Source organism: Idiotropiscis lumnitzeri, chromosome 11 (assembly GCF_059441095.1).
Source record: "Idiotropiscis lumnitzeri isolate Australia: NSW breed Sydney's pygmy pipehorse chromosome 11, RoL_Ilum_1.0, whole genome shotgun sequence".
Classification (NCBI taxonomy): Eukaryota; Metazoa; Chordata; class Actinopteri; order Syngnathiformes; family Syngnathidae; genus Idiotropiscis; species Idiotropiscis lumnitzeri.
In genome coordinates this window covers 6,562,111-6,589,786 of record NC_142401.1, presented here as the reverse complement: position 1 = coordinate 6,589,786, position 27,676 = coordinate 6,562,111, and the positions used below count along the sequence as shown (strand labels likewise).

The following is a 27,676-nucleotide window of genomic DNA, read 5'->3' as shown; positions in this document are numbered from 1 at the left end:
ACAACATGTCTATTATTATTTGGGCTTCCATCCTTATTCTGAATGAATTGAACTTTATTTATGTTACAAACCTTCGCCATCGTTTACACTTAAAACAACTTAATGTTCAAAGTAAATGGAGTGAAAGCTGGCGTGTTTGGATTCGGTCGCGTTGGTTACAGAAGACCGGAAGTAAGGCCGTGTGTACGCTGTGGTCGCGAGCATCCTCGCTCGTGTTTCTCTTTTGACAGGCGCCTTGTAGTGGTCCAAAGTCGTCAAGCACGCGCTGGAAGAGACGTGAGTACGTACGTTTCCATTTAAAATAACAACAGCAACAACAACGTGAATCGTTCGGTCATGGTTTGATGATGTAACGAACAGCACCTGCTATTAGCACGTCGCAACACGGACTCGTAAACACAATAGAGGAAATATGTCATCGTATTGCGTGTGTGATGAAAATAATCGTGTGGCATTTGTGTGCAATCGTGCACAATGTTAAGCTTCAGAGACAACGTCGAAATGAACGAAACGTTACTGAAAGCATAATCATATGGAATATGTCACTGCACACTTATAGTCTTTCATTAAAATATGACTTAAAGGGATAAACATCCTCAATTAGTGAAAGGCATGATGGTTATATGACTGTAACATCTCACTGCTTAACTATCAAAGTAGAACAATTTGAGCTTGAATGTAATGAGTGATGATCATTTTTAATATTTGACAACCAAGTCTACAGAAAAGACCAACTAATTGAATGGAATGATAATTAACTATGTCACTTCCCAAATGTTGCTTCAATAAATAGATATATCTGTGTCGCTCTGATTATTGTGATTGTTAGAAGGTAAAGATGAGCGCTGATGATGTCACAAAGGGCGTGGCCTGCACACTGAAGCCGCCAGCGTTTCTTCACTTTGGAGTTGGAGACAGCAAAATGCAGGCGTGTCGCTCGGGCGTGTGCGTGATCGATGTCGCGCTGCCCCCGGGGAAAACTGTCAATGTAAGTGTACGACTACCACATCACGTGGTGACCAATGATAACAGATGATGATGTCATAAGGTGGTGACGAACAATGGCGTGTCGTCATCGGCTGGCATCTAAAAATAAGATGGACTGCTAGTGGCCTCTCACAACTGGACCCAGACGGCAGCCATCTTGTGTTGCCGCTGGTACTGACAATTTATTTTGGGTTTGGGCTGAAAACACAGATTGAGACGATCACCTTTAAAAATTTCTACACGGCCCTGATCAGCGTGAGGCTACAGAGGCGCGTCCCCGGCCAGGAGGGGGCGGCGGCCAAGTGGTGCACGGCCCTCCGCGACCATCCCCTCATAACCAACCCGCACACGGAGGCGGGCGCGCAGGACTACTACAGTATTGGCAAGAAGCAGGTGAGCATGCGTTCCATGATTGCGCCGTCTTGTTGTGTCGGTTGTGCCGGTGACGCTTTGGTGTGGCGTCGCCATTACGTTCAGATGCAAGTGGAGCCGGATGACGTGTCGTCCGTCCGGCTGATCCTCAAGCAGCCGTCGTCCGCCTGGTTGACGTTCAGCGTGGAGGATGTGCGCATTTTCCCTCGCACACAACCCGTACGTAAAGGCCGCATCCATGTTTTCCCTGTGCTTGACAACTTTCGGGTCAGACGACACCAAGATGCTTGCCCTCTTCGTGTGAGTTCAGCTTGGAGGATAACAATGATGTCATCACGTTGTAGGAGCCTGACAAGGAGCTCTCTGATTGGCTGTTGGCTTTGAACCTTGTTGAGCGCCAGCCAGTTACGCAGGTACGTTGGAGAGAGCGAGACTGTTTAATTATGTCGGGGTGCGGGCGGGGGGGTACCTTGACTTATGAGTGCTCAGAGCCTGTTCCCAGGTTTGGATTTTAGTATTTCTTTAAATGGTACATGAAAATAAAATTATTCCAAAATAGAGTAAAAATGTTTGCAAATAATGTATAATATGAAAGGGCGATCAGAACATGAACCTGAAGTTTTATATATTTTTATTTATTTTTATTGAATGTTCAAATACAAATACATGGCAGGCAGACTCATTTGTTGAGGAAAAAACATGTTCTTGTCACTTTTGCTAAATTTTCTCAGCCCGCAATCTAATTGAAATGCAAATGGCAACGGGGGAAATCTGATTTGACACTCAGGAGCTTGCTCACAATGTATTTGAAAGTCGTAAGTCACCAAACCGCTGTATGTGAGAGCTTGCGCACCTCCCGCAGGGCCCGCTGGACGCCGCCTCCGTGTCATGTCGCCTTCAGCAGATGTGGGCCTTGAGTCAAGTCATGCAGAGCAGTCAGAGCCACGCAGCCTCCGTCGGACGCTTTGATGTAAGCACGCACGCACAAGCAAACATCTTTCATCTTACAGAGAGTGAAGTTCATCTGTAAGTAACAAATGAAAATGAGTGACATCACTTTTTTAAAAATCATACTGATTCATTTATATTCAAAATAATATAACTGTTAATGGTTGATTTTTGTGTTTTTTTTTCAGGTTGACGGCTGTTACGATATAAATTTATTATCTCTGACATAACACACCTTTTCTCACATCAATTCATGAGATCATGTTTGATGTCATATTTGACTTGATTATAGTAGTGTCCTCCTTCATATGACAACTAAATAAATAGAAAATGAAAAGTTGGTGTATATATATATATATATATATATGTATGTATGTATATATATATATATATATATATGTATGTATATGTGTATATATATATATATATATGTATGTATATGTATGTGTGTGTGTCTGACTAAATGCATATTTAACTCCATTTGTATATTTTGCTCTACATTTGTTTTTCATTTTTCAAATCTATTTTGTTATTTTTGTATTCATTTTTACTTTTTGTTAAATTAAATATGTTTTGCTCTTTTTTTTTAAAATAATTATATATTTTTTCTATTCGTATTTATTTGATTTTGGCGGGTTTGGTCCTACAACGCAGAGGGAAACGTTATTCAAATGAAGGGGCGGTCTTAAGTGTCTCTTGGGTTGAACTATTCGCCAATTATCTACGGTGTTTAAGGTTTCAAACCAGATGCGTTCAGACGGTAAGGGCATGAAAATCGGTGGCCGTCCTGCAAGTGGCAGCACATGAACGTGCCTACTACACGTCATTTGCTGTTCCAGCCAGCAGGTGGCGGCAGAGAAACCGTGACATGAAGCATTCCTTTTTTTTTTCGTTTGCTTCAGAAAGACCGATGACCAAACACACACACCGCTGTTATTTTTGGGGTATATCGATGCCCTCCACCAACGGATGGGAGGCTGGTGTCTGCTTTCCTTAGTTGAGGTCACCTTCAGATAAACACACACACGCGTGCCGGTAGTGCCGCACTTGCGAGAACCTTTTGGATTAGATTTCCTCTTCCTGCACACACACAACCATTGTGGACTGCATTTCCTGTTCCTGCACACCCATGTGATTTGATGATAACGCAACAAAAAAACCCTCTTTGTTCTTTGTGATGAATAATTTAATTCCATGACAGGACACACCCCCCCCCCCCCCCCCACACGTGTAACAATGGCTCCATCAACAAGGGAAACAATTCTCACAATGCATCAGAAAGGCTTGAAAGGGACGCATGCTCACACACACTCCAGAAAACGAGCGAGCGTGCCGATGAGCGTCAAGATGTGCACGACGTGAGAGGAGGCAGCGCACGCTAGGAGGCCGGCGGCTTGCAGTAGTCGTCTACTGCTGTGATGGTGGCCTTGCAGAAGAAACAATCCTTGTTGTTCATCAGATGCTGATTGATACATGCCCTGAAAAAAACAAACAACAAGGACTCACAACTCCCAGCATGCCTTGCAGCAAGCGCCACGGTCCGACATCATCTCGGAGGCGCTTTGCTTGATTCAGCGACACACTCAAGAAAATCAATGACGTGTGTGCGTGACTGACTTGCAGGACTTGTGCGAGCAAGGCTGGAAGACGGCTGAAATGGAGTGCGCGTAGCAGATGGGGCAAAGGTCATCCTCGCTGGCCGGCTGGAAGACATAAAAACAGAAAAGGCGCAACGTTTGTCAAGTGCAGCTTGACGTGTGTGTGAGTGGCCTCCCTGAGTGTTTTTTTTGAAGATCTTCCACTGTTCAGAATACCCACAATGCATTGCAGGCATTTTAGTGGGCTAGCCCCGGCTAACAAAGCATCATGCCTCATATGTGCGTCATTGTTGTCTGTAATAGTCTGGGAGAACTGGTGGAAAAGCTTTCTTTAGACTCCCGAAAATCATTACAAAGCAGGGATTTGACGCCCACCCAAAAGAAACGCGATCGATCACCGGGAACAAAGCTGTTGCTATGGTTGCAAGTCAAAAACATCACCGTCGGTTAGCATGATTCTAGAGAGAGTTTGACATAAACACAAGCGTGCTGTTGTTTCGCTTGTGTTTGTTAATAGTTATTAAACAAGAAGAAACAACTTCAAGTCAGGGAATTGTTTGGAGAAGTGCTTATAAATTGCCCTACCCTAAAAGATACAGTATGCTTGGTGAGAAAACGTCAAATTAGTTTAATTTATTTATTTCAGTGATTACGTCATCCTACGATGGAATCAAACGAAATATTGCAGCGTCAACTCAGAATTACATCCCAATTCCCCTCTGAGCTCAAATGTGATGGAGGACAACCTGTGTGCTGGTCGCCGCCTTCTGCGATTCCCTGGTGAGGAAAGCCAGCATGCTTTCCACCTTCAGCTTCTCCTCCACGCTGATGTAGTCGCTGTCTGCAAAACAGAAGCAAAGCAAACAGGCACGCTAGTAAAAATCACAGCACAAGAAAACAAAAGTCCTTGTGTGTGTGTGAGCAACTCACATGCGTTGAGGGAGAAATGCTTGCGTTCCGATGAGCCGGCGGGAAGGGGCGGAGCCACGGAGGACGCCAGGTTGGAAGAGGATGAGGTGAGCGTGTGCGCCGCGCCGGGGCACGACTTGTCGCCGGCCTCGCTGAGAAGGTGCTGGATGGAGTGAAGCTGGAAGCACGGGTCCGAGAGGAGCACGCACGCCGCGCGACAAGTCCTGAAACACGCACAACAACACAACTCGTTAGAGCCTCGCCACGCTACTTCCTGGTTGGAGATCATGACGTCACCGTCTCACTTCGGTGACATCATCATTCTACTTCCTGTCATGTCAGACGAAATATTGTCGCTCATCGTTGATGCCATGACATCATCATGTTACTTCTTTCTCAACTTGTATTGTGAATGTGTGATATATATTTTTTGAATGTGAATATGTCTGGGTGTGAGCATGTGTGTTTCTGCAGGCTGAGAATCAAAAGATAAAAAATAGACAAAGAGGAGATGTGACGAAGGGACGGCAGCAAGAGAAAGAAAAAGAGGAGAGCAAGCGAGAGAGCGGGAAAGGGGGAGGAGCCAAGGGAGGAGCTCCCAGGCAAAGAGCAGCTCAGCTCGGAGGAAGAGGCGCCCACGGGACGAAAAGCCAAAGAGCCGACTGAAAACATCGGCCACGTTGACGCCCAAGCTGCCCGCCGGCTGCGCTCCTCTTCGCCGTTGGCAGGAGGCGCGGCTGAGCAAGAGAAGAGATGCCGACTCGTCAGAGAACAGCACGCTGGAGTTGAGCCGAGCTGGGTTAGGTGCACGGCGACAAGTGGCGAGCGGGTGCCGTCTTACGCCAAAGAAAAACGGCGAGCGGACGCGAAGCGACTGATGGGAACAACTAGAAAATCTGACAGCCGGTCGGCCAGATGCGCTTGATGAAGACGATTGGAACGACAACTGATGTGAGTCCAACAAGCACACACTTGTGTGTGTGTGTGTTAGTGTAGAATGGTGTGAGATGTGCATGCATGTGTTTGAAAGTGTCTGCGTGTATTTTTTTCTGTGTTAAAGTTGCTGTAAATTTGTTGTGCAACTGTCCATATTGTCGTTTCTGTCCCTCTTAAAATAAAAATGAAAAATGTGTGTGTGTGTGTGTGTGCACACGTGTGTCTGTTTTTGTGTCCAACTGTGTTTGTGTGTTGTGTCTGTAATTGTGAGTTTGGGGAGGAGAATGTCTGTGCGTGCATTTGTGTGTCTGCATGTTGGTGTGTAATTGCGTGTGTGCTTGAGTTTGTGCCTGTGTGTGCTTCTGTCTTTGCTGCCGCCGTTCCCATCTTGTGCGATTTATTTGCATTTGAGACCAAGCCTTCTTCTTTTTTTTTTTTTTCCCTCTTGTCCTGAAACAGACAAGGCGGCTGCATCCCGACGTGACAATTTGTGGTGCTCTCCGCGAGCTGCCGTTCCAGATGAAGGAGGTTATGAACATCTGGTCCAGCAGCTGACAGACCCTCTCCCCGGGAACCTTGGGGCGGCGCCGCATGTTTACAGTTTGTGAAGGTTCACAAGCTGACGTGCTTCTGCCGAGTCATGCTCATTTGCATCAGCGGCCAAGGAGAAAACTCGCACGGGATGAAAGACGCAAAGAGCGTTTTCCAGTGAGCGGAAGCGAGTGTGTGAGGCGCGATGCGGGCTCTCCTTTGGGGCGCGGCCGCGGTGGCATCCTGGAGTTGGCCGGTGGTTCTGCTGGGCCTGCTCCAGCAGACACGACCGGTCCAGGCCAGCGTCTTGGTGTCGGGACGCAACTCCTCCCGTGAGGGCGGCTGCCTGCGTGCGGCCGACATCCTGAGCTGCGCCGGGCTCGGCCTGGAGCGTCTGCCAGCAGATATGCCCGCTTCGGCGGTCACTTTGGACCTGAGCCACAACCGCCTCACGGCGCTGCGGGAGGGCAGCTTTGAGGGGCAGCTGCGTTTGACCACCGTACGCTTGGCGCACAACCGGCTGACGGCCATCCTGCCGGGCGCCTTCCGGAACTCCTCTGGGGCGCTGCTGCGACACTTGGACCTGTCGTCCAATAAGCTGCGGACCATCGCGCAGGCCTCCTTTCGGGACCTTCCGGGCCTGGAGGAGCTGCTGCTCTTCAACAACCTCCTGGTGAAGGTGGAGCGCGACGCCTTGGCGGGATTGGACGCCCTTCGCAGGCTCTACCTCAGCCACAACCGACTCTCAGACTTTCCCTTCTCGTCCGTCCAAGAGCACCCGGAACTGCTCTTGCTGGACCTATCCTCAAATCGTCTTCCCGGGCTTCCCCTGGAGAACCTCACCAGTCTGCCGCGTCGACTTCAGCAGGGACTATACCTTCACGCCAACCCGCTGGTGTGCGACTGCGTCATGTACCGAATGTTCCGGCTCTGGGAGCTTCGAGGCTACCTGTCGGTGACGGAATTCCGGCAGGACTACACCTGCCTGATGTACGGGTTGCAGGGCCTCGCCGTGCGCTTCCTCCCCGACTTTCCCCAAGCGTGCAACGCTACGGCTGTTACATCGCAGTCCAGCGACGTGGCGGTGAACGCCGGTCGGCCGGCGCTGCTCCACTGTAGCACCACGCTGACCGGGAAACACGTCACCTTCTTCTGGGTCTCTCCACACCAGGAGTACGTGGCACCGCCCGGCAACAATGGCTCGCTGAAGATGTTCGTCAATGGGAGCTTGGAGATCGTGGTGGCCCGAGCGGAGGACTCTGGGGTCTACTGGTGCGTGGCCCGTGACACTTTGGGACGGCGCAACGAGACGCAGGAAGTGAACGTGACGGTGGTGACGCACCACGGCGACCAGGATCACGACTCCTTCAACACCGGCTTCACAACCCTGCTGGGCTGCGTGGTCAGCCTGATCCTGGTCCTCATGTACCTGTACCTGACACCGTGCCGCTGCCCGCCCTGCAGCAAGGGGGCCGGCCCTGTTGCCAATGAGGGCGGGCTGGAGAGCGCCCAGTCCTCCATCCTCAGCCCCACGCCGCCCGCCACCACAGAGGGCCCGGGCCGCAAGGTCAGTACCAACAGGCACGTGGTCTTTCTGGAGCCAGTCGGAGAGCAGCAGAATGGGCGACTCAGGGTGGGAGGGGCGGTTCAAGGGCACGTGGGGCCAGGCTATGTTCTGGAGCCCGACGCGCGGCAAACGCTCCGACGGGATGCCGCGTTCCCGGACACGGGCTTCGTGTTGCCCTAGCAAGGAGACACAGACGACTATACCGGCGGCACTATCCTCTCTCACTCCCCCATACCTTGCACCTTGCACCCCCTCCCCACCCACCACCACCATCACACCACGTCCTGGCACCATTCGGCACCTTTGCTTTGCCTTGAAAATGACTTATCAGCCAAGAACCACTCGCACTGTGACCGGATGGACGACAAGCCAAAACACAAACACCAAAGACAGAAAACAAACAACTTGGGGAGACGTTTGAGGGGGGGGTTGGGCGTGTTTGTTGCGGTCACCAATTAAACCTTTAAAGCCCGCGTGTACCTTTAAGAACGTTTGCTGCAGATGCCTTGATGCCGCGCACGGAGCGAGCGTCCCATTAGCTTGGCTAAAAATAGAAGCCGGGTTTGCAGTTGATTGTCAAATGTTCTGCTGAGGACGAGCAGAACAACATCAATAAAACATCAGGAGCACTTTTGAGGTTTTGTCTGGAAATGTTTTCACTGCATCGTTATCCCTGCACTACCTCCACTTGCCATCTCGCTCTTTGCCTAATAAAGTGCTCCTAACCAACATTCCTTCTGGTGATTTCACTAGCTCTAGCATAGCGGCGCCGACCGATGAAAACTAGCTGTCAGCTAATTACGCTGTATTCACTTTTCATAAGACATGTTGATTAATGTTTTTTTTAAAATGAAGAAATTATTTATCGAGAAGAAATAATTTATCTCAAATTTTGTAATTTTGGTTAACGATGCCTGGAACGAGCACAACACTTCAGTACCCTTCCACTAGATGGCAGAAGGTCCATTATTAACCGTGTGTCATCAAATTTTCCTCAAAGAAAGTAAGTATCTCAAAAACGGAGCCTAGCATAACAAGCCAACGATGGCGACGACGCGCATCTCCTTAACAGCGTTGTGGGTCGGTCACATAATTGCCACCTGAGGTGACATCCCACCTCGGCAACCCACCTTCTTTTCTGCAGAATTGGCATTGGCCTCAAAAATCCACCAGGGCCTAATCACAAACCCTTCAAGGAGACGCTAGAGCAGGGAACGCGCAACCTAGCATGTCTGACAACTTCATCGTTGTCATCATCATCATCAAAAACATCTTTGCCAGAAAAGCATAAAGGTTCCAAACTTTGCAAAGTCACGTGACCCGCTGCCCATCACACCGTGTGGTTGCATCGTGGGACGAAAGGAACACACGCTATTCATAAACGATCCTGTCAGCAGACGACCGCTCGCTCGCGTTGGTCTTATGCTCGTCAATCTTTTATGGGGGCATGTCTCACATCAAACATCTGCCCGCTACGTAATTTCAGCCAACACAGTCAAGAAAAACTCATGAGCAGGAAGCAATGAGCAATCGTACGCAACCCAACAGCAACTGCCAATCAAAGACAGACTCGCCCCTCCAGTGGGTCGGACGTGTCCACTGGCTCGTGATGTCTTGCAGGTGCACGGGTCACATTTCAACTCCCCGCACCACTCGTCGGGTCGCGTGTGTGACTTGACGTTCCTGCTCAACTTTGTCTTCATTCCCGCTTTCTCCGTTCCCTTGTTTCCATGACAACAGGCGCAGGCGGGAAACGCGGCAGGAGCCTTGTGAGGGCTCAGCAGTCGCAACATCGACAACGACAACGATCTCGTCACTTCAAACACTCGTCCTCATCGCCACCATCACTGACTTCACGTCTTCAAGACAAAAACGGGAGCATAATTGCGGCAAAGGAACGTTTAATGCAACACCTTCGGATTCCTTTTCCACTAATCATCTGTGACATTCCACACTGATTTTCGACAGTGTATGACGTGTGTGTGTTTTATTTGAATTGTCTATTTTGTTGTTACGTTTTGATCTTGTTTTTGTTCATGTGTTGTTGATAGTCTATTTTTTGTGCCATTTTTCGTACAGTGTCGTGGGTAAAACATCCTCGAAAACGAAAAAAAGCCCGTTAAGGACTTACTTCTAATTAATCCACACAATGGACATGTTGGCCAGATGGTGTGCGTGTGTGTGTGTGTGTGTGTGTGTGTGTGTGTGTGTGTGTGTGTGTGTGTGCTGGAAGGAAGCGCTGAGTCAACCTTAGTCAGAGTTGAAAGTGGAAAGAGTGGAATTGACTCCCTGGAAATGCAACACGAGCACTCGGAGCTTGTCAATCTGTTTGTCGCTAAAGTGTCACAAGTGTTTCAGTCAATCAATAAAGTATCAGTCATCTTTCTCATGTTGCCACAAAAAAAAAAAAGTTGAAGCTGAAATAAACTATTGATCAAGCTATTTGGTTTCTGTGAGGAGGGAAGCCTTCCGGACGGGACATGATGAAAAAGCATCCTGACCACAGAGCAAAAATCATTAACGGGATCAAGCAATCCAAACTGGAGCCGCAAGAGATCGTAAGCACAATGATGGACTTTTCATGACTGCAAAGTGCTTCTGATGATTCTCAAAAAGATGGAATGAGCACTCCCCCGTGCTCGAGAATTGCCCAATGATGGGTGAAGGCTACCAGCTAGTCTACTGCTCTTCTCAATTTGAATTTTCTATTTGCACGACTCAACTATGGAAATAAATGTCTACTCAAAGTAGTGAACAGGCAGTAGAGAAGGAATACAAATGCAGTCATTCACTTTTTTTTTCAAGTTCGGCAGGCCCGGTTTAAAACGTTTAACGGGCCGCATGTGGCCCCCCGGCCGTAGTTTGCCCACGCCTGTTCTGAATGTTTCTAAACTCAATTTAAAACCTGACTACGAAGATATTTCTGGCAAAACTGGTGGACGTGACTTAATAATGGAGTAGTGGTGTGTGTTCTGTTCGGAGAGGAATTGGGGTCAAGCTATGTCCTACGAAAACGGGAGCGGGAGGCGGCCAAAGAGGCTTCGGGCTGTGAACAGCCCACGCCAGCCAAGATGTTGTTAAGCTAATTAGCGCCCCCACAATCTCATGTCAACTGACTGCTGGCGGCTTCCGGCCTGCCGTCTTGGCCCAAAATGAGCTGCGTTGATACTCGCACTGAGCACGTTCGCCTTGCGGATGCAGACATGCTCTTAGTGCGTGAGTGCTTTTTTATTATTATTTTTTTTTTTGTACTTTCAAATTCAACCTGAGGAACTTCATAAGGTTCTTTAGCATACAACTCCTCCAGTTCACCAACAGACTTAGGATGCCTGCTGTGAAATTTCCCCTGAACCAGCCAGCCCATTTTCAAAATTTTTGGTGGTCCTTCCACCCACACTCAGCATTTTGACAGACCGGCAAATATTTTCTACGATGCGACATGATGGTCGTCTGACTGTGTGTGCGTGAACACATGAACGGCTGGATGAGCGGCTGAGGATTCTGTGCAAGTGCGGCAGGATCAATACTACGGCTGCGTGCGGACGTTCTGATGGGATCTGAAGAAGATTCCTTGATGGACTTCGATCAGGCCAAAGTGAAACGTGCACACCAGTAATGGACGCTCAGCACATGCACGCGGGAGCACACACGTACACAGTCATCAAAGGCAACACAACAACATTTAATGAGTACAGAGATCCGCAGTGATGTCCACGTTTGCTCTCGACTGGACTACTTAAACAGTGGACCTTTTTTTCTCCGGGTTGCACACTTTTTCTCCACAGCACGCACACACTGTCCATTAAGGCGCTCCCTGTGGTTTCCCATCATGCAGCACTCTGCAACCGCCACTTGCTCTACCAAAACCTCAACCTTTCACTCAAGGCGGACTTAAACCCCCTCACAGACACACACGCACATGACATCATCATAAATGTCTTGTCTATATCTCCTAATCAGAAGGAGGCAGCAAGTGAGACACGTTTGTCCAATGCGGTGGGAAAAAAAAATAAGATTCTCCCCTCAAGTGGGTTTTCTCATTAAAAAGCGAGCACACGCAGTTGTATGATTCATGTGTGTGCATGTGCTGTGCGCGTGCGGGTGCGAAACGACTTCCCAAATAATACAAGTCATTTCCAGCTGTGAGTGGCATGAGAGGACTGCCTGATGTCTTCACGATTCTCAGCGAGCTACAACACTTAATGCCGAAGCGCTAACGATGCAATAATTCAATTTCCTGCGTGCTGTATCCCGCCGTGGCGCCAGGGCAACGGCCAACAGACGCGCAAATGCACACATGCAAGCAGAGCTGCCAAGATGCAGAACTTCCCTTCCAGAACAAATTGAAATGCAAAATCTTTTTTTGGCATTTTGTCGGGAACATTACCACGTGACAGTTATTGTCACGTCAAGAATAATGCAGACAGATCAATTGCTCAACACAATTGGCGCTCTATAACTGTAATAATTAAGAAATTATTATTTGTTAATTTGTTGTATTTATTAAAACAACTTTGCAGCCAAAATAAAAGTATTTGACACTCCATTGTCCAAAATATCACTTTTTAGGAATGAATTAGCCTTTAGCCATTCTGTTTTCCCTGCTTGCATTTTTTTTATTCCACCTTGTGGTACTGATAAAGTTTTAAAAAATTATACTACATGATATGAAAATATTTTTAACCTATTGAGGTCCTCTCAGCTGACATATGTGCGGATGTGCTCATTTGTTTCATGTCCCGTGTAGCTGTGTTACTTTATTTTGTGTGATTTTCTCTACACAGACTTCTTAACTTGCCTGTTTTTTTACTGTTAATAGTTGGTTTCTCTCCATTGTTCCAGCCGGCGTTAAGAGAACCGCCAAACCCAATTACTTATTTCCCTCTTTCATGTCAACATGTCCGTCATAATGGCATAGCAGTTAGCATGGCTTCTGTCATTCATCCCAACCCTGATGTGTAAAAACAATCAGAAGTAGAGCTCATTCGCTGTCACAGAGATACACTTGTGCATTGTGGGTGAAAATTAAAAAAAAAAAAATAATAGAAGAAAGAAAAAGAAGCTTGACATGTGACTCACCCATGCCGGTCGCCATCCACAAGAATTCGAACGAGGATGCCGGTAACAGCCACCAGGATGGGGTAATGGTCCACACTCTCCAGACCTCAAACCCACAACGGCAACATCAGTCAACAAAGCAACACGCGCGGCACGCTGGCTTGCACGTGCATACCTGGCAGTCGCAAGTTCACCACGCGGTCAAAAAGGTTCTTCTCGGCCGTCACCCGATTTAACACCTGATTCAGCAACTGCGGCGCATCACAACCGCACATCAAACAACGCAAGTCAAGATGCCACCACAAGGTGGCGGCGGAGAGCAGGCCAACCTGAGCCAAACGGCGCAGCAGCAGCTCGGCAGACGGACGCGACCAGTCCAGGAAGATCTCCGGGACCAGCGTGACGGTCATCTCCAGAACCCTCAGGAGGCTGACGGACAGGTCGAAGCAGGTGGCGCACACCTGCAATGCCGCAAGAGCCCGTCATCACTCGTTGGCCACACTTATTAGTTATATACGATTGATTAAGCAATTGGTTATAATTAATTCACTAAACACGTCACGCAGCAGTGTTACGGCAGACGCTGACCTTCAGCTGACGCGTGTCCACAAAGTTCCTCTCTGGACGCTCAGCTGCCTGCTGGATCTGCAGAAAGGACGAAAAGAGAAGCCAGATGAAGACGACTATGCATTTGCATGGCCGAGGTCGGGGCAAGCGGGTGTTACCTCCTGAATCATGCCGATGAACTCGGAGAAAGCCCAGTTGAGCTGATTGAGGACGCTGTTGAGGAAGGAGGCGGCCATGTCTTTGTCGGCGCTCAGCAGCCGGGCCATGTGTCTCTGGAGCAGCAGCGACGGACACGGCTCTGGAGAACAATCGCAATTCACGTGTCACGGGACGGCAAATTAGGCAGGAAACTGACAAGGTTGGCAGTCACACTCGCTGGGGCAACCAAATACCGAGGAAGGGCGCCAACTAAGTCAAGTGGCCGCTAAGTTCAACCAAAAAAAAGCTTCCTCACATCCTCCAAGATGACGACGACGATGTTGATGGGTGGGAGGAGAGGTGAAAGGGCGGACACAGGGGGGAAACAAACACATTCACCCAAGAACAAAAAATACATAAATATATAAATAAAAAAAGAAAAAACAACAGGAGAGACGGAAAAAAGATTCTAGAAATTAAACTCAAATAAAAGTAGAAACTAAACAAAAGGAGAATTTTGATTCTGAAATTGATAAAAAATAAATAAACAAATAAAAGGAAGGCTGGAATTATAACAAATTGTGGCTACAACAGAGAAAAAACAAAAATACAACAACATAGAAATAAATCAAAGAGAACTTACGCTGGAAACTTGCAACGGTCAAATCTCCTTCATCAGCATGCAAAAAATAAATAAATAAAAGAAAAAAAAAGGAAAAAGAAAAACGACAATAACGTGTGAGCATGCGGGACAGGAAGTGCGTCACAAACATCACATGACCAAGTGATCAAAGATGGCCACGTTGCTGCCAATCCAAGTCACACCTGCCCACTCACATGCTGCCAATCAAACTCGGAAACGCTTGCGCGTGTGCGTGCCATCTGTTGCCTCGTCACCCTACTTGGCGCATGACTGCATGATGTTTGACTGACGAGGCAACGGACGCATCGTGTGCGACGCGCCAACCCATTGATGAGACGGCACACAGAGTTGGGTAACCTACTCTGGAGGCTGGGCAGGTTGGCGTCCTCGGGTTTAGTCTTGAGGAGGTGCGGCAGGCGCGTGTACCTGTAGCCAAAACCGCAGCCCTGCAACACACACACACACGAAATGTCACTTCAGAGTTAAGTGCAAAAATGATCCTGTCGTGACCAATAGTGAGCGGTGAAAAACTTCTGTGTTCTTTTACTAACCACAACCAAGCCCAACTCATCCAGGATATGAGCAAACTGAATTAGGAGCTGGATGTCGGTGCAAATTTGATTGCCAAATGCAATCAGAACTGTTTGCTCTTGTTCTTTGTTTTCATCCACAAAACTTGAACGAAGCCGGAGTTTGAAAGTAACCGTTGCTTTGAAGTGTGAGCGGACGGCAGAAGGAAGGAAGGAAGAGCGCGCCTCACCCGCCACAGCCGGACCAGGATCCAGTTGGTCTGCGCCCAGGGTCTCTGCTCGTAGGGGGCCAACAGGTTCCTCATCATAGCCACGCGTCTGAAAGCACAAGCGCACACTCATAAAAAACGTTGGGCTAAAAATAACACAATTTTGGGCGTAAAAATTGACCGATCCACTAATTGAGTCAATTTCATCCATCTTTTTGCATTGTTTTGTATGAAAAAAAAAGTTTGGTTTAAAAAATTTTGTGGGTTGTTCCACAAAAACAAAACAGAAAGTTGGGTCAAATTGACCCAAGTAGTGGATTGGTCCATTTCCGATCCAAAATTATGTGATTTATATATATATATATATTTTTTTTTAATTTAATAAATGTATTTTTATTTTAGGTGATTATATTTTTTTTAGAGTGCAAAATGGCCGACGGCGGCGTGCGCGACTCACTGGTCCTCTGGGATCCTTTCCACCGCCCGGAGCGATTGCGGGTAACATACGTAGCTGGCCAGCGCCTGCATCAGCGCGTCTTTGATATCTATGAAACAATAGCGCACGGCGGCGCAATGACGTCATTCTTTGTACATTTCAGCTCTGTAGGTTGCCTGCTTTTAGCCTCCTTTGTACAAACATTGCTAGGGCGCCATCTTGTGGCCAAGCAACTATGTTGAAGTGAGGGGAGGTGTTTCATCAATTCATTTTAATTAAAGGCGCCTTTCAGGGCACTGCACAACCTAAGTAAAAGAAGCAGTTCAATAAAAATAACAAAATGTAAAACATGAAGAACACAATAAATTATATAAGCAACATTAAAGTGACAAAGCATGTGTGTGTGTGTGTGTGTGGGGGGGGTTGTGTGGGGGTGTGTGAGAGACCTGTTCCAACGATGCGTGGATCCGCAAAGTGTTTGGCGAGAATGGCTGCCAGCTGAGTTAATGTTTCTTCGTAGCCTGCAAGGACGGCAAAGTCAGTTTGCCGGTTTCGGCCGACCCCAAAAAGGGAGCATGTGTGCGTGTTGGGGCCACCGACGCATTTGTTATGGACTCACGATGGCATAGCGAGAAGTGACGCCACTGGCGGCCATCTTGCGTTGCCCCTCACCAAGCGCCTAACTTGAATATATTAATTTCTCAGCTGTGTTTTCACATTATTTTATGTTTCCACTGCAAAAATGCCAGTGTGTGGCATCATCAGTAATAATGCAATAATACATTTTCTCTTCTGAGGTATATCTCTGACTGTTACTCTAATGGATTGGTCAGCATCATGTTGTCAGAAGCATCAACAAGGAAATGAAAGCGAACCCCACGCAAGATGGCTGCCGGCAGAGGCTAAGTGGGAGTGCATCACATATACGGCACGTCCATGATTGCCACGCGCTCACCTGGCAGCTGATCCATGCTGCTGGCGGGGCTAAAGTAGTTCTTGAGGGCGTTGTAGGCGTACATGGCTACGTTGAGGTAGAACTCGGGCGTGAAGGCGAAGAGCGAGCCTGTGCGGTCGGCGCGCTCGATGGTGCCGATGCACACGCGCACCAGCCAGTACACGTCCAACATTTTCTCCTGTGCGCAAAACAGCGGTGAGGTGTGGTGCATGCACACGCACGTGCGCGTGCACACGTGGACCAACCTTGGAGTATATAGTGGCGTTGATCCAGGCCAGCCTCCTGGTGAGGTGATTCAACTTCTCAGCAAAGACCTTCTGACTCTTGTGGAGTTCTTCCAAGATGTCTGACCTCTGCGGGGGAAAGCCACATCACAAATGGAGGACGGGAGCAAAGACAGATGCACGCCGCCACCAGCGGAAAAGCGTCCCACTTACTCTCGGTGGGCATCGGGCGATCTTCTCGTCCGTGTCTTTGAGGGCCGCCGCGTACTCGTGGACATCGTCGGCCACCACCACCATCTGCACAAATATAAAAAGTGTCAGTCAATGGGGTAGCTCACATCAACACAAACATTGCATTGGTTGCTTTCATGTTTAAAAGCAAGCGGAAGAACAGTTCTAATGTCAACCACTAGGTGGCCAAAGGGCCAATGAAGGCGTGTGTTGATCTCAATTTTGGATGAGATCGTCATTATTTCAAAAATTATATCTAGTGAAATAATTAATCAAAAACACGTCTCGGCTCGCAAACTGCAAATGACAAAATTCATATATGTGAAATTTCTGTTATTTATGTCAAAGTTCATTCTGATTCTCCAACCACCCCGCCATAAAAATGATGGACAGGTAAATCAATGGATTGATGGTGAAGCTGACGAGAGCGGGCGCACCTTTCCCAGCTGCTGATGTACGCTGAGGTTGTACATCATGATGATCCCGTCGGTGATCTCCAGAAGCGATTTGTCAGCCACGGGCTGATGCGATTGGTCGACGGGTCGCCCCAGCAACAGACCGTCGTTGCCGTGACTACCTTCGACTTGAGAGGAAAAAACACACAAAAGAGACAAACGTCGTAAGAAGATAGGAAGCAACAGGAAAGTAATTCTTGCCCTTGATGACTTACTGTCCTCCTCGGTGCGCTGCTCCATGGCAAGGGCGCGCACTTTGACCTTCTCGGGCTGGCCGAGGGGTCGCCTGGGTGTCATGAGGCTGACGGCGGCGGTGCTGAGGAAGCGGTTGGCGCGACTCAGGGTGGGCGAGCTCAGCCAGCCGGGCCGAGTTGGGGGGCCGCCCGCTGATGCCCCTGCCGGCCTCTGGGGAGCGCACACAAAAACAGAATTTCTCAAAAAGGGATCCCCAGATAAAGCCCACATCCCCACATAATTCATCTAGTGGTTTTGTTTTGTTTTTTTTAATTTGTTTAACAAAGCCATATTCTTATGGGAAGAAGTTATAGTCCTGCCTTGAGATAAGACTCAATTTTGTTGAGTCACCGCGCTCATAACTCAAATCATCTTTCCCCACTGAATGACTACAAATGGCATCAACCTTCGCCCCCAAAACAAAAAACAAAATTGTTATAATGTGGATTCGAGTAATACAAAATTGCACTTTGCCATAGTGACCTCTCAGCAACGTTTGATTTTGGGCGTAGACGTCGTAGTTATATTCAAATGGCAGAGCCTCTCCCCAGACAGCCAACGGCCGTTCCTAAAGCCAAGACGAACCTGCGCGGTGCCGCTCTCGTCATCCTCGTCCAGGTCGTCCATGGATGCCGCTTGGATCTCAGAGGGGTCGATGATGATGTTGGCTTTACTCGCCAGGTCGTCTGCGGGAGCAAAAGGTCGGCAACACCTTCAACGTTCGCGCCAGTCACGCTTTGTGCAATCAATCGACTCAACTATTGACGCGAGCGCTCGTTAGCCAGCTCGTGAGGGGAAAATCAACAACTTTACAAAGTCGTCTTGACGTCTTCTATTGTGTAATCCATTTTTTTTTTTGTATGACTTTTTGCTGCCGACTGTTCTCAACTAACCTTTGAGTGTCTTCTTGAGGTGCGACAACAGCCCGCCCAGCCGCTGCAGGTCAAAGTAGTCCACCTTCCCATTGTAGAAGAGCTGCGGCGGCACAAACGCCGCTGAAGACACAAGTCAAACGGAAACGGAACGGCAGGGACAGGAGCGCCGCGGCGGCCCGCAACACACAGGACAATAAGAAGAAGCGAGAGGAAGGTCAGAGCACGGAACGGTGGGCTACGTTCAATTAACTAACGATATTTAAAATCTGGACATGCTGCTGAACAAGCCACATTTTTCCTTTTTTGTCTTCTTCTCTATGTCTGAAATGATGTCGTCGTAGCAAAACACTTTTCAGGAACGAGGCTCAAAATAAGCGCATTGCAATCAAGGGGCAAAATTAGCATTTTGCTAAACTCTTTGAACAGCATTACCGGTGCAAAAAAAAATTGCTCCTCAAATGACGTCCTGAATGGGCAAAATTGCTCCTCAAAGAAAAAAAAAATGCATACAGCCATTTCGAGATCGACGGCTGCGTAGTTTTCGTACCGTCACTGCTGACACTGCCCGGACTCTTCTTGCAACTTTCATCCCAGCAGGTGCGCACGGCTGTGATCAAGCGGTGCAGGAAGCACAGCATGTACTCGGGGGGGCACAGGGCCGTGGGATGCTGCAGGCGCACGCACAACGTTCATGTTGTTAACATACACATGGAAAGTATTGGACGCACCTCACTTTTTTGCACAGCTGATTTGATTGCAGAAATGCTGAAGTTGAAACTAAATGTTGAAATTGCATTGTCCTCCATAATGATTGGCACTAGATTATTACCAGACAATTATTTTATAGAGAATAATGTAGACAATGCGGAAACTTTTGGAATCATCTGAATGAAGTGAACATTTGAATTTTGCATGGGAAGGAATCAGGCTGTAAGCAAAGTGAAAGGCTGTGACTCATTGGCGTGAAAGATTGGAGGCGCTCGTTCTCACCCCTCGGTTGCTGGCGTTCTCTTGCAGGAACTTGCGGAACTTGTTGAGGAAAATGTAACGAGACGCTTCGCCCTAAGCGAAGTCAAAACGAGAGCAAAAAGTCAACAATTGATGAAAGGCCATCGGTCAAGTCAAAATAATTAAAATTACCACTGTGACATTCAGTGATTTTATTCATTTGTTCCAGCTGGTGTGTCAAGAAAACAAATTTTGACATAATTGCTTTTTTGGAGTGACCTCTTCAGTTGAGCTGGTTTGCACACGAACATGGCTACTAACAAAGAGGAGCTCATTTACAAAAGCCGTGTTCAGAAGTGAGCTATTTGTTTGCTGTATTTACCAACTTTTCCAAGCCCTTCAATGATTTTTCTTTTTTTTTTTTTACTGAGCAAACACATCTCTTACAGTGACAAGCAACTTGAATTTCTTCTGGATCCAAAGAACAAAACATGATATTAAGATGTGAGCAAAACATAATCAGAACATTTTTTGTTACATTTTGGGAAATTGCCGCTCAATGTACTGAAAGCAAACAACTGCTGAAATCTGAACATTTTGTAAGCTCGAAAGACAATTCTTGTTACAAACGAAAAAATTACAAAGGCACGTACTATGCTCTTGTCTTTGTTGTTGAGCAGCAGCCGGAGGATCTGCACTTGCAACTCTTCCACCACTAGAGGGAGACAAACGCACTTTTTAAGTGATCATACGAGGTAGTCAGCAAGTGTAGTTCACAGTTGCCTTTCCCACTCCCCAATAACGCTCTGAGCTTGACACTGACTGCTTGCTGATCACGTTGTGGTTTCAGCTCGAGGAGGCGGAGCCATATAGCACAAACATAGGAACGAGTGCACTCAAACCAACGAGTCAGTCAAACTTCATTGACTTCTACTCCCACCTTCGATTCTTTTTTTCAGCCGCTGGCATCCTCGCTCGTAAGCTCGCCGCCGCAGACGCTCGTCCGAACTCTCGTCTTTAGGCTCGCACTCATCTTTGCCCTGACGGGGAAGAGGACAAAGAGGCTCAGACGCTTGTAAGGTGGGTGCGGGGGTGGGGGGGCGTTGACATGGCAGACTCGGGCACCTCCTTGTCAAAGTGCGTTGGCCACCAGGTGGTGGGGATGAGCTCCTCAAGCCCCGCCTCCTTCACCCGTAGCGGCGTCTTGATGTAGAAGAACACCACCGAGCGCAATACGTCAAACGTGCGCTCACGTTAAGGAAAAGTAGCAACTTTGTCTGCGCGATGTGCGTGCGTGTGTGTGTGTGTGTGTAAAAGATGGGCGCCACCATGTAGACACGCAAGGATATAAGACGTTGTTGAGCAAGTACTTCCTGGACTTCTCGTGGCGCAAGATGGCCGTCGTCAGACGAAGGTAGTGAATCTAAAAGGATATGCGCCGAGTTCAACAACACACATGCACACGAGACTCGCCTTGGACGCACACGTGATGCTGGGTACCTGGAACCCGAGGTCGGGGATGATGGGGGAGAAGCGGTACGCCCTCAGCAGCGACATCATCAGCTGCTTCAGACATTCGTTCACCTCGTAATCCTGCAAGCGAGAGATGATGTCACGCCGTGTCGCCGTGCGTCGTGTGCGCGAGCGTTTACCTCCATGAGGAGCCAGAAGAGGTCGAGCAGCTGCTGGATGAGCGGATGCTCGTCCACGGAACCGCCGCCCTCCAAGATCCCCAGCAGGAAGTTCATCAGCACGTCCTCCACCAGGTACACTTTACACTGCGCGCACGTGGAGGGCGTTTACTGACACATGCGGACGAAGCGAGCGCAAAGGCGAAGAATGACTTGCTCACCATCAGAGGAGCAAAGTGGTTGAAGATGTGCGCCAGTGTGATCAGGACGGTCGCCTCGCCGTCCAGCCTCCACACCGAGCAATCCGTCTCCACCACGCGTTCCTCCTACACACACACATGCATGCATACACACACACACTCGTGAGTTGCTGTGTGGCGTTCAGGCCAGTCTGTGCTCGTCGCACGCTGAGCGACCTGCACGTCGATGCGTGTGGACAGGACGTTCTTGACGAAGCCCAGCAGCTTGTGAGCCTTGAGCAGGTCGGCGGCGGGCGGGTCCTGCAGGGGCAGGTAGCCCTCGCACGGGTACGTGAGCACTGGCGGGTCAAGGACAAAGCCAGTGGTCTGGCCAGACAAAAGAGACAAAAGGCAGTGGCGGCGGAAGAAGGATATCTGAGCGGGCGGCTGCCGAAGTTAAAGGCCACCGATTCCTTGAAGGACAGGCTGATGGCGGGGAAGTAGGCCACGCCGGGACCCAACTTAATGTCGCCAAACGCCGTACCCAGCGACTGGCCGTTCCTGGGCACAACTTCTGATTAGTATGGCCACAAAATCCCCACAAAAGTTTTGGAAAAACACATTTGGTTCTTAAGAATCACAAAAAATATGTTGAATTTTTATGCCAAAAACAACTTTGACACGTCCGCTGTGAAACCTTTTTCGGACCACCCAAAAACGTGACAAGAGTGTGGATCTTTTTGATACCAGGAAGTGAGTGGAAAGCCTCCTCAGTTGGATCCCAAAAAGTGATCACACAACATTCCAGTCCAAACATTGGAATGACATGAACGACACCTGTCTCCTCTTACAGAAGTCAAAATGAATCGACAACTAATCAAATATCAAATGAATCAAAAATGATTGTAATTATTGAGTCATGAATTCACTAGAACTTGTCCAAATGCTCTAAATCCGACACCGCCAACAACCAAACAAGTTTCTGATTCCAACATTTATCTCTCGTGCGGAATTGTGCAATTGTAGTTGAGGTTTTTTTTTTTTTTTTTTTTATCTAAATAGCAAATAAACAAAAATAATTGGTTGACAAAGAATAATCCGGGGAAAATGTGTTTTCTAATACCCTTTCATGCAAAAATTTCAGTGGATTATTGGCTCGGACCTTCGATAGAATAATGGCTTTGAAAAAAATTGGCGAGTGACAAGCCTACTTAGCGTGAAGAGCACGTGCGACTTACAGGCAGAAGGAGATGGTGGCGTCGTCAAGGTCGATCAGACAGCTGACAATGTCACCGGCTGCCCACGACTGCCAGCGCACAAAAAAAAAAAAAAAAATTGCGTCAACACCGGGGTGGGAACTCTGCCGTCGGTTCGGCGGACACACGCTTACTTTGCCGTAGTTAGTGGTGACCACGTTCCACTTGCGCACTCGGTTGCCATCGTAGGCGTACGAGTCGGGCGTGTCGCCGACGCCCTCCTGGCGGGAGGTCAAAGGCGTTAGTGAGCGGCCGTCAAAAATGGGCGGCGAGCGCTCACCTCCTGGTTGAAGCGACAGTTCAGCGTGCACCAGCCGATCTGCATCAGACCTTGCGACGAGATCAGCACCTCGTACGCCCACTTGCCTGCATGCCAAGGTCAAAGGTCAAACGAACGCCGTGCCACAAGTATAGCGGTTTGCTTGTGCTCAACAAAACTTGTCTTTGTGATCAGACAAAAGCAACTTTTCTGCTCAAAAACGTTTGATTCTAATAAATGTCATACTCAAAGCAACTTTTGGTGACAATTGGTATTTTTCCAAATCTCAGTTGTTGCAGAGCAAAGGCAAACCAAGTTTAGTGCGTGCGAGCGGTCCCCGGCCCACCTTTGTAAACACAGGTGGTGGCTCGGATGGAGCTGAAGTTGCTGTGGCCGATCACCTGAAGGGGGCGCGGCAGGCAAAAGGGCCTGGTCAAGGCAGCCAACTACGGAACTTGCGAAAACGGAAGGCATCCTACCCCCAGCAGGTCGTCGTCCACAAAGAGGAGGCCCTCGAAGCCGCCGGTGTGGTCCAGGACCACCGGCTGAGGACCCAGGCGACCTTCAACCTCACGTTCTGCGGGACAAGGCGGCAAACGTTGACGGGACATTTTGCTCAAAGGGCTACAGATATCATCCAACATGTCGGATCTCAGCGCCAAAAATCACATATTGGACAGGCCATAACTGTGAAGCAGTTTTTGACCCCCCAAAAATGTTTGAAAAAGCAAAGTTGTAAAACTTTTCTTTTTTTTAAATTCCAAAGAGCATGACATGCAGACATACCCGGGCTGTCATCAGCCGTTTCGCCTTCACATAACAACGTTTGCAGGTGAGCGTCCAGATCCTGGAAGGCCAAAGGCTTCCTGAACACCAGGGGGAGCCGGCGAGTCGACCGGCGTGGTCGCGTCACCAAAGGGAAGAAGACCAACAACCATCGTGAGCAACTTTATTGACATTTTACATTTTGAAAGGCCTGAAAAGACATTAAGTGCACATGAGCAGGCCAACATGCCAAACTGGGCTCCCGCTTCGAAGCGCTTCGTGTGTGTGTGCGCGCACGTCTATGAATAGATGTGTCTGTAACACAAAGCGCAGCAGCTGAGTGTATTCTACTCCAGTATCCCCACATCACATTCAAAAGCTGGAGAGAAAAAAAGCTAAAGCAAAAGCTAAACCCAACTTCCGTAAAAAGGGCATAATGTTGCCGTAACATTTTGTTTTAACAAAAAGATCAAAGCTTTATTTAACCATGATTTCAACGACAACGTCAGATTACTGTGACATTGACAGTTCACCAACGGAAGAGAACACTGTATTTCAAAAATCCAACTTTATTCTCCAAATATTTAATTCCGTTGTAAAACCCGAAAAAGCACTTTCTTTGTGTCACTTTTACCTGTCCCAAAGTCATTGTGTCATCAAGTTTGGTATTTTTTAAATATATTGTGAACTATTTTGCAATCTCACTTTAAGAAGTGGAAGAAGAAAACATTTTGTCACAAGTGCCAAACGTTTGGATTTTCTTCCTCTGGTTAAGAGCGACTTAATTGTTTGACTGCGCTCGTTTGTGTTTTTTCGAAGAAGCACAATGCTGCCCAGTCAGCCGGCAGGCGGCAGACAGACTGACATATAGGTAGGCAGGCAGACAGACAGACGGTCAGAAAGACAACCTGAAGGAGGGCGGAACGTTGGCCTGATTGGCAGAAGGGAAGACGTGACGCAAATAGTCGCTCAGCAGCCTCTCGTTGACGATGCCTAACAAGAAAGACAAAATTTGTTTGTTTTTTTTGCTGTACGAATAAAAAATAAAAAAAGATATGGCAACAGAGACTTTGAGATATGAGTTGAATTTATTTATGACCATGCTCGTAACTGTAAACATTTATTCATTCATTCACAAGAAATCACATCCATTTTGGAACAAGATGGGGAAAAATGGATAGCGCTGTTGCGCTTCTCAATCACGATACGCTGCTGGCATCGGTAGATGAACGAAGATTCATTACGAGAAGTGCATACATACTAACGATGGGAGCAATCAGTGAAAACGTGTGGTTTGCTTTGCAAAAATAAAACGGAAACGGCGTGAAGGTGGAAAGCGTTACCGGTGGACTTGGGTTTGTCCGAGTCTGAGGACAGCTTGTAGTTGCGGCGGCTCAACGCCGTGCCGCCGCCACCTTTGGAGCTCATGCTGCCTGCTGGGAAGTCGGCCACACGCAACCGCTGTAGACACACCCAACAAAGAGAAAATTAAAAAAAATCACCAATCGGACACGGATGGCATCCTGGGCTTTGCCTTCCAGCCCATCTTGATGACTTTGAGTCACACAGCTGTGCAAATGCTCCAAAAGCATTTTTAATCACACATATTTATCAAAGAGTATGAGAAAGCATTGGTTGAAGAATAATAATCACAAGATAAACTAAATTGAGAGCACAAAGTGAAGCAGGGACCAGTTGGGGCTGTCTGTGTCTTGCTCAAGGGCGGACGGTGATCTTTTTGTCCACGCAAACTGGACCAAGAAAATGTCTTTTTTTAATGGGAATATTTTTTTGATTTTTTTCAAACCAAATTACTCCAACTTTGACTTTTGGTGCGATTCGACATTTTCCTGCTTCACAGACGACAGTATGACCCGCAATGAAACACTCCTCAACTATCCCAACATATCCAGCTGGTGCAGAATTCAGAAGAAAAACCCCAGCCCCCTCACTTTCCCCCAACGAGCATGTCAACCCACTCTTGGAGCAAGGCCACTGGTGAGCGGCTAAATTTAGAAAACATTTCAAAACCCTCACAGACTCGTTTGGAAGTGGGAAAGGGTTGCATATGGACAGCACGCGGCTAGCGTTAAAAAACCGCGCCTGTCGGCTTTGACTTTGTCACCATTCTCAATGCACTCAATGTGCACTGAGAAATGCTTTTCGTGTGGGCATGTTTGCAATGTTGACTTTGAGACTCATGTCCTTGATGTTTGGATATCAGAGAACTTGTGTACTCTATGTAAGTAAATAGACTACTGCTCTTTACGTGACTCTATACGCAGCACACATTTACACATAAGATGGTCCCAAGCGCGCCCTGTAAGTCCCAAACTAACCAAACAAGGAAATAAGATCAAACTCAATGAAAAAGATGAAAAAAAAAAATAGCAAAGCCCTCAAAAAGAGTTTTATGGGTCATAGGTCTCATCGACGGTGGAAAAAGGTTTGGAAGGATTTCATGTCATTTTTTTATCAATCCTAGCATTTCAACAGGGGTGTGTAGACTTTTTTTTATATGCAAGTAACACACTTGTGCGCAATGCTGTCCATGTGGGTATGCACTGGTACTTGGAGTTATGACCTGGACGTGTACCTTGAGCACCCACGTGACACAAATCAGTGCAATTCAGCCACCCTGACAATTAACTCAAAACGCGTTGTCACTCAAAAAAAAATGCACTCAATTTTGCTTTGTATTGCGTACAAAAAACAAAGGAAAAACAGAAACGTTTGTTACGCTCCACAAAACTGCAGTGTGGACAATTCATTGCGCTTCCTTCTTTTATTGGTGGTTGGCAAAGTGGCTCTTTGCGCCATTACTGCCATCAAATGGTGCGGTCCTTCCACTGCAAGGGAACCGATGGCGAGCGCCGCCTAGCGCCCGGAGTCAGTAGTGCAATCAAATTTTGCTCACAAATCAAGACAAAACAAAAATATGGTTAAGTGCCGGATTGTACCTAAAGGACTCGGAAGTCAAGGCACTAGTATGACAAGGCACCACTTTTTAGGCATACTTTTAGTGTATGGAGTAAGTCATGTCATCATTTGTGTTTAGTGTATGATTGTCACTCCTGCGGTTGTATAATTTTTGGAAGCTTTTACCCATTTTCTTGAGTAAGCACTACAAAGGGGGGCGGAGAAGTAGGATGGTGATGGCGATGTGGGACGTCAGATAAAGTGACAACGCCACACTGTCATGGGAGTCTAGGCTGTGTACCGCCATCAGGACAACCAGGTTTTTCCAAAGCATGTCTTGTCGCGCACAAAAGAACACCGAAGGCCACAAAAAGAAGGTAAAATCGCAATGCTTCGGCCAGCAGCAAGCGCTAGCATGTTAGCAGATCGCTGGCCAGGGCTAGCTAGCATGCCAGCTATCAAGCTACCATGACGAGACACGAACATGATACAACAACCAAAAATCAAACTGTTACCTGTTTTGTCCCCCTTCAATGCTCGCTCCACTTGTCCTCGTGTGGGAGCTTGTTGTGTCGTGTCGTCCGCGTGATTTGAATCCCGACTGAAGAATACGTACCTGCTTCTTGAGGTTCTGGTGGCTCATTTGGACCACAACACAACAGTCTAGCTTGGCCACGCCTACCTCGCTAAGGCGTCTCAGATGGAGCAGAAAGACTCCAAACGCGAAGCCAATTCGTCACGTTATAAAGTGATCAGTGTCACTGTCACGTTTCTACGTTTAAAATTGTTTAACTGGGATACGTTTGACTTCCGCAACCTTTCGATTCAGGTCACTGGCAAAGTGTACTTTTTCTACCGATTGGTCAAACTTATCACGTTATAAACTTAAAGTTAAAACGTGCGACATATAATATTACAGTGTGACATTTATTTTTTCAGTTATGCTGCTGTTGTAGAATCCTGTAAAAAGTACGTCTGAATGGTTGTGAGTGACAAACGACTGACAGGTCCGACTCAATTTGGACTTCTAGGGTGTGTTCAATAAAATCACTTTCACTCGGGTGCGTTCGGAGACACAGAGCGCCCCACCCCCGAATTTCATTTCCGTACGCAAGCGATGTCGACCGATCTAGTTCAATAGTGACCTTTTCCGAAGCCATTGTAGCTCCTGTTAACCTTTGTCTCATTTGATTGTCAACAGAAATTAATGCAAAAGTTAAATGTCTTTTTTTTATTCAATATTTTGGTGTTGATTTTTGACTTGAGCACCTTTCACACAAAATGTCTGTGCACATGCCTGCTTGTTTGTTTCACGT

The 27,676-nt window shown here is 47.7% G+C and overlaps 3 protein-coding genes across 9 annotated transcripts; 2 read left to right on the top strand and 1 right to left on the bottom strand.

Moving 5' to 3' along the window:
• nicn1 (nicolin 1) lies at positions 1 to 2,787 on the top strand. Of its 3 annotated transcripts, none has more exons than XM_088308912.1 (7): positions 1 to 276; positions 830 to 988; positions 1,198 to 1,380; positions 1,465 to 1,578; positions 1,704 to 1,772; positions 2,222 to 2,385; positions 2,496 to 2,787. In XM_088308912.1, the coding sequence occupies exons 1-7, from the start codon at positions 103 to 105 to the stop codon at positions 2,515 to 2,517; spliced, it is 885 nt and encodes a 294-aa protein (XP_088165038.1). In that variant the 5' UTR covers positions 1 to 102; the 3' UTR covers positions 2,518 to 2,787. The 3 variants fall into 3 exon arrangements, with proteins under 3 accessions (XP_088165038.1, XP_088165039.1, XP_088165040.1); XM_088308913.1 differs by having other exon boundaries at positions 3 to 276; positions 2,222 to 2,329; XM_088308914.1 differs by having other exon boundaries at positions 149 to 280.
• rnf123 (ring finger protein 123) lies at positions 2,010 to 27,331 on the bottom strand. Of its 4 annotated transcripts, none has more exons than XR_015845798.1 (42): positions 26,876 to 27,331; positions 24,785 to 24,902; positions 24,350 to 24,434; positions 23,463 to 23,542; positions 23,156 to 23,253; positions 23,023 to 23,077; positions 22,698 to 22,783; positions 22,552 to 22,638; positions 22,400 to 22,467; positions 21,597 to 21,722; positions 21,399 to 21,513; positions 21,204 to 21,308; positions 21,004 to 21,129; positions 20,852 to 20,944; positions 20,701 to 20,774; positions 20,477 to 20,594; positions 20,292 to 20,391; positions 20,005 to 20,066; positions 19,394 to 19,465; positions 18,951 to 19,071; positions 18,422 to 18,523; positions 18,114 to 18,214; positions 17,510 to 17,699; positions 17,277 to 17,422; positions 16,822 to 16,905; positions 16,630 to 16,737; positions 16,385 to 16,562; positions 15,876 to 15,950; positions 15,451 to 15,538; positions 15,015 to 15,102; positions 14,616 to 14,700; positions 14,255 to 14,281; positions 13,632 to 13,771; positions 13,495 to 13,551; positions 13,236 to 13,367; positions 13,082 to 13,157; positions 12,928 to 13,012; positions 4,836 to 5,038; positions 4,652 to 4,746; positions 3,925 to 4,010; positions 3,613 to 3,785; positions 2,010 to 2,383 (listed from the first exon to the last, which is right to left on the bottom strand). XR_015845798.1 is itself a non-coding variant. In XM_088308908.1 (41 exons), the coding sequence occupies exons 2-41, from the start codon at positions 24,867 to 24,869 to the stop codon at positions 3,686 to 3,688; spliced, it is 4,002 nt and encodes a 1,333-aa protein (XP_088165034.1). In that variant the 5' UTR covers positions 24,870 to 24,902; positions 26,876 to 27,331; the 3' UTR covers positions 3,533 to 3,685. The 4 variants fall into 4 exon arrangements, 2 of the variants coding, with proteins under 2 accessions (XP_088165034.1, XP_088165035.1); XR_015845799.1 differs by having other exon boundaries at positions 3,617 to 3,785; XM_088308908.1 differs by lacking the exon at positions 2,010 to 2,383 and having other exon boundaries at positions 3,533 to 3,785.
• Positions 5,442 to 10,259, top strand: amigo3 (adhesion molecule with Ig like domain 3). Of its 2 annotated transcripts, XM_088308911.1 has the most exons (3): positions 5,442 to 5,765; positions 6,210 to 7,848; positions 9,589 to 10,259. In XM_088308911.1, exons 2-3 carry the CDS (start codon positions 6,487 to 6,489, stop codon positions 9,619 to 9,621), a joined length of 1,395 nt encoding a protein of 464 aa, XP_088165037.1. In that variant the 5' UTR covers positions 5,442 to 5,765; positions 6,210 to 6,486; the 3' UTR covers positions 9,622 to 10,259. The 2 variants fall into 2 exon arrangements, with proteins under 2 accessions (XP_088165037.1, XP_088165036.1); XM_088308910.1 differs by lacking the exon at positions 9,589 to 10,259 and having other exon boundaries at positions 6,210 to 8,564.
• Positions 27,332 to 27,676: the final 345 nt, after the last annotated feature.